Source organism: Palaemon carinicauda, chromosome 24 (assembly GCF_036898095.1).
Source record: "Palaemon carinicauda isolate YSFRI2023 chromosome 24, ASM3689809v2, whole genome shotgun sequence".
Taxonomy (NCBI): Eukaryota; Metazoa; Arthropoda; class Malacostraca; order Decapoda; family Palaemonidae; genus Palaemon; species Palaemon carinicauda.
In genome coordinates this window covers 82,668,556-82,679,544 of record NC_090748.1, presented here as the reverse complement: position 1 = coordinate 82,679,544, position 10,989 = coordinate 82,668,556, and the positions used below count along the sequence as shown (strand labels likewise).

The 10,989-nt window shown below is 35.6% G+C and overlaps 1 protein-coding gene across 1 annotated transcript in view; it reads right to left on the bottom strand.

Moving 5' to 3' along the window:
* The window catches only part of Hat1 (histone acetyltransferase 1), a 25,424-nt gene extending 19,403 nt beyond the window's left edge, over nt 1-6,021 (bottom strand). The window contains exon 1 of the mRNA XM_068348615.1: nt 6,014-6,021. Within this exon, the coding sequence (XP_068204716.1) occupies nt 6,014-6,021 (8 nt within the window). The remainder of the gene's footprint in view (nt 1-6,013) is intronic.
* Between the last annotated feature and the right edge of the window lie 4,968 nt (nt 6,022-10,989).

Below are 10,989 nucleotides of genomic sequence, written 5' to 3'. Positions count from 1 at the left end.
AATGCCAAATGGTGTAACACATGTAAGATATGGTATTCCATTAATAATCCTAAACAACTGATTAGAAAATGTGATGCCTGCCATGTTCCAACACACCCTACATGCGCTGAAATACAGCAAAAAATAAAAAATAGAGACACAAAGGTATTCTGCTCAACATGCTTAGTCTGGATAGAAAATATAATTAAGTCGAGACTGAAGAAGAAGAAGAAGAAGAAGAAGAAGAAGAAGAAGAAGAAGAAGAAGAAGAAGAAGAAGAAGAAGAAGAAGAAATGTGTAAGGATACAGAGGAAATCATTGATATAACTTATGATGCCATCCAACAACATACTTATGAAGAAATAATTATCAGATGGAAACAAATAATAGACCTAAGAGAGACTACCCGGACCTACATACTTTTAGGGAAGAGCAAGAACAAGAAAAAAATAAAGAAAAGAAAGATATATAGTCTGCAATTTGCTGAAAAGAGGAATTGCTTATTTGGCGAAAGATGCTACTACAAGCATCCAAAGATATGCCATAATAATGAATTATATGGTACATGTGCGTATTTAGACGGATATGGAGGACGAATGCAGAGATCTCCATCCAAAAATATGCAAAAACCCAAAAGGAAAAGGATGCAGTTTCAACAAAAAATGTTGATATATGCATCCTGCAACCATGAATGAAAGTAAGAAAACTCAGCAAACTGAAAAGAAAAATGAAAGCAAAAATGAAACAAAAAAGCAGGCCGCTTATATACCGCGCTATGCACCAAAGGCCCCAAGATATGAGGCCTTTCAACCCAAATATGTGCATTTAGAGCCCAACTACAAAGAATGCATGTATAATGCCAGAGGTTGGTGCAGATATGGGGATAATTGCAGGTATAAACACAAAAATAAATATGAAGGCGAAAGAGCAAATATAAAAGAAAAGTTGGATTTTTCAATGGCAGAATTCTGGGAAATGAAGAAAAGAACATCATATCAGAACAGGAAGGAAGCATGGGAGAATCCATATTATTACCAATATTAAATAATGGGGATGAAACACAAACCATAATAGTGATGAATGCACAAGGTTTAGTCAAGAGTAACTCTAAAAGGAAAAGAGTGTTCTTAGAAGAACTAACCCAAATTGAAAAAATAGATATATTAAATATAAGTGAAACATGGTATTCCCAAGAGACTGGCAGTGATGACCAGATAAAGGGTTTCCAAACTTATAGATCAGACAGAAAAAATAGGGATCAAGGGGGAACCGCAATATATGGAAGAGACATAAATCAAGGAAACCTCTGTGAAAAATACAGCAACACAGAATGTGAATTGATTGCGGTAGAATTTGAATTTGAAAAACTAGTGAATATTGTAGTTTACAGACCCCCAAATACTAAGGAGTTTGACATAATAATAGCAAAAATAAATGATATATGTAGAAACCATAAAGACTGGAATATACTCCTATCCGGAGATTTTAACTTTCCTTTCGTGGATTGGAAAGAACGGATAGAAGAAAGTGTTTGTATGTATACATATAAAAAAGAGAGTAATAGTAGCGCAGAAGATAAGCGGCAATTTGAAAAGCTTCAAGATATGCTATTAGAACATAATGTGCAACAAATAAACCATATTCCAACAAGAAAGGAAAATGTCCTAGATCTAGTATTTGTGAATGAGGTGAATTATGTTAAAGAAATAATAGTGTATAATACGGGAATTTCAGACCACAATGTCATAGAATTAATAGTCCATTCCAAAGCAAGTGATCGCAGAATTAATCAAAGCACAAAATGTTGGGAAGGATATGGAAAATATAATTTGTATAGTAAGAATATAAAATGGTCAGAAATAAATGAAGAACTGAATAAAGAATGGAAAAATGTATTTGTAAGTGATAATATACAGGTAAATACGGACATACTGTACAAAATACTGGAGAAAATTGTTGAAAAATATGTACCGAAAAAAAAACAATAAACAAAAGACATGCATAACAAGAGGCAGAAGGATCTTATTTCAGAAAATTAGAAAGTGGAAGAAAAATCTTGCAAAAGAAAAAAATGTGTGGAAAATGATGGAAATAAAATGTAAGATAGAAAATGCAGAACAAAAGATTATACAGTCGAAAGAAAATGAAAAAAAGGGACTTAGAAGAAAGGACACTTCAAAATATAGAAAAAAATGTTGTTTTTTTTTTTTTTAACATTAGTGAAGTCCTAATTTCATAAGCTTAAATTCAATTCAAAATTATCTTTTCCATCTGAATAGCCTTGTTTGTACGTTAGTATATCTAATCAAACACTTGGTGAAACTTCACTTCTAACCCAAAGGACTAGGCCTACTACAGGTCTAGTGTTTTGCTTCCCTGTTTTCAATTTTTTTTTAATAGTAGAAAATTCAAGTATTGATCTCTTCGGACTAAGAGTAGCATCCAACATAGATTATGGATACAAGTGTTGATGTTCTGAATTGTTTTATGGAAGCACAACTTCGAGATTATACTTTACAAATGAGAAGTCTTCTAATCCTAATGTTCCTGCTCTAAACTTCCATATCGCCGCACTTGAAGAATCTTCTTTAACCGAACGAGGAGGCAATTAAGAAAAGACACGGTTTCTTTGGGGCCTATGCAAATTAGGTCGCTGGGCTGACTGTTGTGCAAATTCTCCTAAGCCATTTTCTCATCTTTCTTTCTAGTTAATGCGACACTCTTCCTTACTTCTTCATCTTTGGCTTTGGTCTAACTGATTTTATTCTTTAATCATCTAATTTAAATTGCCTAAAGTATTAGAAACACTTGGGATTTCCTCTGCTCCTTTCTTGTTGCTGCTACTCTCATTCCGAGCACGTTGCTCAGAAGCAAATTAGCCCCTCGATTTTAGGGACAAAATTGCTTATACAGATATAAAAATAAGTAAATCCCTAAAGAATATATATTATTTTGAAAAATGTATAATTTAAATAATTTGGGAATATAATTTAAATTTCAAAGGTTTTATAAAGGAAAAATCACATAGAAAATTAAAATATTATTATATTACGAAATTATTTTGATGGGTACTGCGCGTGTCTTACATATGGTAAGGCAATCTACACACACACACACACACACACTTACAGTAACCATGCAGCATTCCAACGGACCGAGGACATTTATTTTTGGTGTGAACCAATATTAAATTTATCATCATTAATTAAAACTACATATAAATTATAGCTCTAAATCCTGATCATAAACTTCCTTCCAATGCTTCATTGTTTTCTTTGACCATAGAGAACAGTCTTTACTGTCTTTTATTATGAAAGTTTTAAGAGTAAATATCCCATTTCATCGTGAAATCAGTTCTGTTGTGATGAAATTAGATATCATCAACTCGTCCTACGCCTATTGACGCAAAAGGGCCTCGAATTACTTATGTTAACCTATTATGTTTTTCCAATTGTCTGTTTCAAGGCCATCTTCTGTTATTTTGAAACATCGCTCTCTTTGTCTCGTTCGCTTCAAGTTTCAAAATGTTCTGTATTATTTTCTTTGCAGTATCCTCATAGAAAAGCTGCGCAACATAGCTAAAGAGTCTCTTCTACCCTTACCATGAGGAAAGTAGCTATTGAACAATGACAATTCAGTTGTTAACCCCTTGAGAGAAGAGGAATTGTTTGGTAATCTCAGTGTTGTCAAGTGTATGAGGACAGAGGAGAATATGTAGAGAATAGGCCAGACTATTCGGTGTGTGAGTGTGTAGGCAAAAGGAAAATGAACCGTAACCAGAGAGAAAGATCCACTGCAGTTCTGTCTGGCCAGTCAAAAGACTCCATAACTCTCTAGTGGTAGTATCTCAACGGGTGGCTGGTGCCCTGGCCAACTCACTACCTATAAAATAATATTTGGAAATCTAAAGAATAATATTAGTCTCTGAACAAATGGAACACATCCATCAGAATTACATTAATTTAACGGGAGGCGTTTCTTTAATTGTACTGCAAATTATACCCCAAAAGTATCAAAAGGCATTTCAAGGAGTTCTCTAATTTGTCCCTCCCTTGCATTAGAATGATTGATTGATTAAGATAGCTCTGGCCCATGAGCAGCCAACAAGAAAAGTGATTATTCTTTTTTCTTATACCTTCCTATCTCTTGCATTAGCTATACTTTCCAACAGTGTTGTTAAATATTTTTTTTTTCTAAAGAAAAGTCTACTGTTTAAATGAGGGCCAAAAGAATAGCCATTAAACCAGACAAATGTTATAATGATAATGAGGTAGAGGAGCAAGAAAAGGATAAGAAAGAGTTGATGATGAGAAGAAAAGAGAGAGAGAGACTGAGAAGGAAGATAAGAATTCAACAACAGACCAAAGAAAGCTTGTTGCTGTTTAGCTGGATAACCGGGGGACGTCAGTGACAGGATACTCTCTTTCTATCCTGCCCTGTCTCGGAACCCCAAACCGAGAGGTAGTCCGGAATCGGAAGACACCCAAGAGGAAGGATCCTCAACGGAGTCGATTTCTTAGGGCTTGACCCGAAGCCGGACTCTCGGAAACCCGAGTCTCTTTACTTAAGATTATCCAGGACGATACAGACATCACTGTCATTACTGGTCAGATTTTTTTTTCCATATCAGCAAACTCCATTATTTTATGCAAAGTTTATTCATTTATTTGATAAATTTATATTTGATAAACGTTAATAATTATGAATTTTATGATGTTTTCATTGGTAAGAATTCTTAAGAAGAAATGTATTCCGTTATTCTAAATCAAATACGATTAAGAAAAAAATATAAATAAGTGAAATTGGTCTTAAGATCACAATCTCCACTAATCCGAGTAAGTGACTCCGCCCAAACAAACTGTTTCTCTTAGTCCCTTTGAATTAATTGCAACACCAAATATTGATTATGGATACAAATGTTGATGTTTTGTATATAATTTCTTGAAAACAACTTGATTAAGCTTGTCATAAAAGAGAAGTTTTTCAATGCTAATATTCATGCTATAAACATCGGTGTTATTTTCCATCCAACAACTTTAACTGAATACATAGTACGATTGTCGTAAACCAAAGAGGCTTCATAAACTCTCATTACTTTAATTGCTACGTGAAAGGGAAGAGTTTGGAAAGCAAAATTGAAGAAAGGAAGCCGTAATGGAGAAATAGTGTAAGACTGAAAAGAATAAAGAAAAAAAATGATCGCAAACAGAATATTTCATTGACTGATAAAAGGTTTAAGAGGACTGCATTCGACTTAAAATCCTTCTCTGTCTTTCCGGGTATCAAAGGTTATCTCGACTTTCCATTTTCATTATCTTTATCATTTCCCTTTCTATCATCTCTACCTGAACTCCTCCAAATAATAACTAGCATTCGTCTATCGGCCAAAAGCTTCGAAGAGAGTTTGTTATAGCTGGTGACAATATGTAGGCCTACATATAAAATGACAATATGTAGCTCTTTTATATACAGAGAAGAAGGGTTTGGTATGACTTTAGTTTCATTTGAATTATGTTTATTTTTTTAACATTAGTGAAGTCCTAATTTCATAAGTTTAAATTCCATTCAAAATTATCCTTTCTATCTGAATAGCTTTGTTTGTGCGTTCGTATATCTAATTAAACACTTGGTGAAACTTCACTTCTAACCCAAAGGACTAGGCCTACTGTAGGTCTACAGTGTTTTGCTTCCCAGTTTTCAATTCTTTTTAATAGTAGAAAATTCAAGTATTGATCATTTCGGACTAAGAATAGCATCCAACATAAACTATGGATACAAATGTTAATGTTCTTGAATTGTGTTTTTGGAGGCACAACGTGAGATTATAAATGAAAAGTCTTTTAATCCTTATTTTCTGCTGTAAACTTTGATATCTCGCCACTTGAAGAATCTTCTTTAACCGAACGAGGAGGCAATTAAGAAAAGACACGGTTCTTTGGGCCTATGCAAATTAGGTCGCTGGCTGACTGTTGTGCAAATTCTCCTAAGCCATTTTCTAATCTTTCTTTCTAGTTAATGCGACACTCTTCCTTACTTCTTCATCTTTGGCTTTGGCCTAACTGATTTTATTCTTTAATCATCTAATTTAAATTGCCTAAAGTATTAGAAACACTTGGGATTTCCTCTGCTCCTTTCTTGTTGCTGCTACTCTCATTCCGAGCACGTTGCTCAGAAGCAAATTAGCCCCTGGGTTGATTGATTGAATTGATTTAAGGTTTTCAGGCATCCTGACAGCTAAGGTCCCCCTCCAATTTAGGGACAAAATTGCTTATACAGTTATAAAAATATATACTATTTTGATAAATCTATAATCTAAACTAATTTGGGAAAAGAATTTAAACTCAAAATGTATTTTAAAGAAAAAATCACAGAAAATTACAATATCAATATATTACGAAATTATTTTGATGGGTAGTACTGAGCCGCTGAGCGTGCAACCACTCATCAGTGTCTAGCCAGCTCCCAGACTGAGAGGATCACCTTGGAAGCAGTGTTACCAAATTTAGCATAATTTTATGCTTTTAGCATAATTTCGCCCAAGATCTGGAGCTTAGCATAAATTCTAGCATAATTATATTTTTAGCATAATTCTAGCATAATTTCGCCAAAGATCTGGAGCTTAGCATAAATTCTAGCATAATTAGATTTTTAGCATAATTCTAGCATAATTTCGCCAAAGATCTGGAGCTTAGCATAAATTCTAGCATAATTAGATTTTTAGCATAATTCTAGCATAATTTCGCCAAAGATCTGGAGCTTAGCATAAATTCTAGCATAATTAGATTTTTAGCATAATTCTAGCATAATTTCGCCAAAGATCTGGAGCTTAGCATAAATTCTAGCATAATTCCACAATATTTGAAGTACAATGCAGATAATTCCTGGATTTAGGCTATATTTGTTTGTAGTAGAACTGGCAGCTCAACTTCAAAAGCGCCTTCCTCTTAGTGACCCAACATTGACATCTATTTGTTCCCTCCTTGACCCAAATGAAGTTGCACGAGGCAATAAACTGTCTATAGTAGATATTTCTGCAAAGTTTCCTGGAATCATTGCAGCAGAAGAGGAGTAAGATTTGGATAATGAATGGAGGTTGCTGGTGATGAGGGAGGAGGCAAATAATACTCTTTCTCAAAATGCCACTATGGATACTGAAATGTTCTGGTCAAAAATCGACCAAAGTGGTAAATATCCAAATTTGTCTAAATTGGCAAAAGCATTACTAACAATTCCTGTCAGTAATGCTGATTGCGAAAGAATATTTTCCTCTGTAAACTTGAAAAAAAAATGAAAAGAGAAACCGCCTTAAAAACGCCACTCTAACAAATGAGTTGATTGCTGGAGAAGGCATACACTATAACGAGGGGGTCATTAAATTTGAGCCCACTAAAGCAATGATAAATTTTATGAATAGAAATATGTACCCACAGTGGCATAGTCAGTAAGGTGTGCGTGTATAGGCCTACATATGTTTTCCTTTATAAGTAAAGTATGTTTTTTTTGTTCATTTTCTTTATATCGTCAGTAAAGTGTGAATGTATACATATGTTTTCCTTCATAAGTAAAGTATTTTTGTTCTTTATATAAGTATCAAAATGTTAATTATGTTTGAAGAGATTTTCACGCATTGTGCAGGTAGCTAATTGCATATGTGAAATATGAAAGAAAAAGGATATTTTATTTCAATTTTCTAACAAGTTTTCATCAAATATATCCAATTATTAAATCAAAACAGTCACATTCGTATCATTTCACCTAATATAAACACTGAAAAGGTCCATTATGTTATTTTAACTCAAATGTATTATGGAAATGTTTAATGCAATAATAATTAGTGAGCATAATTCTTGCATTATATCATACCACATTTAGCATAAATTCTTGCTTTTTAGCATATATTTTTCATCCGACTAGCATAATTTAGCAAAAATTTGTTGGTAACGCTGCTTGGAAGACTAAAGGGGCCCATACACGTTCAAAAAAAGCGTCAAAATTTTGCATCAGAATTTTGATGCATAATTGCCCAAACACGTATAGACGTTTTTCCCATCAAAATTCAGTATCGTCAAAATCTTTGACATGGATGCACTAGTGTTGGCATTGGACTCAGATAAACCTCATGGTAAACGTCGGAAATGGACATCAAAATAGATCTTTCATATATAAACTATAATAAGAGACTTGTGTCAGCCTGATCAACATAAATACATTCACTGGTAGTTTGAACTTTTGAAGGTCTTATCCCTCAACATTCGCCGACAACCCCAATGACTAAGCGCTATACACGCGACTAAGGACATAAGTATACACATTACAGACCATTCCAAATCCCTGTAATAAAATGCAGGTCTATACATACATATATATATATATATATATATATATATATATATATATATATATATATATATATATATATATATATATATATATATATATATATACCGGTATATAAATATAAATCGATTCATTTGAACGTGAAATGTGTGAAATAATACGTTAACCAATTATATAATCTACCACGATATAATAAAATAATAATAATAATAATAATAATAATAATGATAATAATAATAGTAGTAGTAGTAGTAGTAGTAGTAGTAGCCATCCTAAAACAATATGAATAACAACACAAAGAACAACAACAACAACAACAAGAGTTCTTCGTTGACAATGAAACCTGTAATTACAAATAGTTAACACTTACAAAAAACCATAATTTTAATCGGAAATTCTCGGTAAAAATATATTGTTTTCGGTCATTTACTATTTACTATTAATTGCCAAGCTACAACCCTAGTAGGAAAAGCAGGATATGCTACAAGACAAGGGGTCCCAACAGGGAAAATAGCCCAGTGAGGAAAGGAAACAAGGAAAAATGAAACATTTCAAGTTTTTCAGTAAGTATGTATGTGTATATATATATATATAAATATATATATATATATATATATATATATATATATATATATATATATATATGTGTGTGTGTGTGTGTGTGTATGTGTGTGTGTGTTTGTATGCATATATTTCATAGGTATATGTGTGTATGTGCACTAATACAAAGAAATCCTGCATTTTTTCATTAATGGCTAAAGAAAAATTAACCGTAACCAGAGAGATGGATCCAATGTAGTACTGTCTGGACAGTCAAAGGACCCAATAGCTCTTTAGTGTTAGTATTTCAACGGGTACAAGAAAGAGGTAGAATAGTCAAAGGGTTGAATAAGTAAACGATCGAATAAGTAAAAGGGTCAAATAAATAAGGGGTTGAATATGCAAGGAGTCGAATAAAAAAAAGGTAGAATAATCAAGGGGTCGAAAACTTCAATCAAAAATTTCTTTTCGGTCTCCTTCTTCACAGACATGGTGATCCTATCTCCTCGTCAGTCACCTGCGAACTAAAAAGTTTGATCAAAATTTTGACAGGAGCCCACACACGCATCAAAAATTTGACGACTCGTCAAAAAAAATCAAAACGGATTTGATCCATCAAAATTTTGCTTCATATCTTTTTTTGACATCAAAACGTCCCACACACACTCAAATTTTGCATCAAAATTTTGAAGCAAAATTTTGACGCTTTTTTTGAATGTGTATGGGCCCCTTAAGTTAAGCCGCACTGACTCTGTTCACACTTGGATGGGTGGACCACCAGGGAAACCTAGTTAAGCTACTTTGGCCCTGCCCAACACTTGAGTGGGTGGACGCCAGTTGTAAGGAGAAGAGACTGGCTGTATTTTTCGGCCTTTTGTCTGTAAAACAGCCAGTATGACTACACTTCCATACCTTTGGAAGGACCTTATACCCAGTATAGATTTACTCCTGCAAGAGCAATGATCAACGGTGCAAGTGCAATTTTTGCCTAAGGTACCGGAACTACAGGCAGCAACTTATCGACCACATAGGGGTCGAATCCAAGGACCCAATGTTGGTCTGCCACAGCAAGAAGTGCAACTGCAGTGAATGCTATAGGTTGACACTAGCATGCATCCCCCACTTCATACAAAGGAATCACTGACCAGAATATATGGACATGCCTACTTATCCTCCACAGCCACCTTACCAAGAAAAAATCTTCGGCAGGAGATACCGTGTACATGGACGATACAGGGATGCAGCCTTTAAGGAAGTCTGCAGTACACCAGTTCCTCTAGACCAGGATTGCGACTGCCCGACGTGTCTACAGAATCTCTTGACCCAAAGCTTTCCAGAGATCAACACGCCACCTGAACCAGCTGCCATGCAATGACACCGACCCACATCGCTGTACCAGCTACTACACCACGGGTACCGACTCCGGAGCCATTGGGCGTCACATCAGCCATGGACTTCGATGCCTCCAGAGACACCCAGACGTCTGAGACCACACCGAGTGAAGACCCCTTCCCTGTCCTTTTGAAGGCGTTGGGTAAGGCTTTTGTACCCCTAATAAACGGCCCCCCCCCAGAGTCTACAACTACCTCAACTACAGAAACACCTACCCTGGAGACACCTACCCCAACCTTGGTAACACCTACCCAGGAGACACCTGCAAGACCTGAAACTGAGGATGCTCCAGACACGCCTTCGGAACCAGATGCCACTGCAACAACACCGATCCACATTGCCATACCAGCTACTACCCCACGGGTCCCGACTCCGGAGCCATTGGACGACATAGCAGCCATGGACTTCGAAGTCTCCAGAGACACCAAGACATCTGAACTGGCAGTCCCGCACACGGACGACTGCAACTGTACAGAATATCTGTCGCAACTCCTAAAGGAAGCCACCGAAATTGCTGGAGAACAACCTGGCCTCAACCTAGCCGCTGTCACACAGCCTCTAGCCGAGGCCATGGCCATTGACAACCCACAAGCCGCAGTCACAACAGCACAACAGCCCCAGTTACCCAAATTCAAGCTCTCTGCCACCGCAGAAACTCCATCAAATGCCGCAGTAGCCGCCATGGCGGCTGCCAAACCTGGCCTCAAATTCACCGCCAGACCCAACTTAAAGGGTGATATC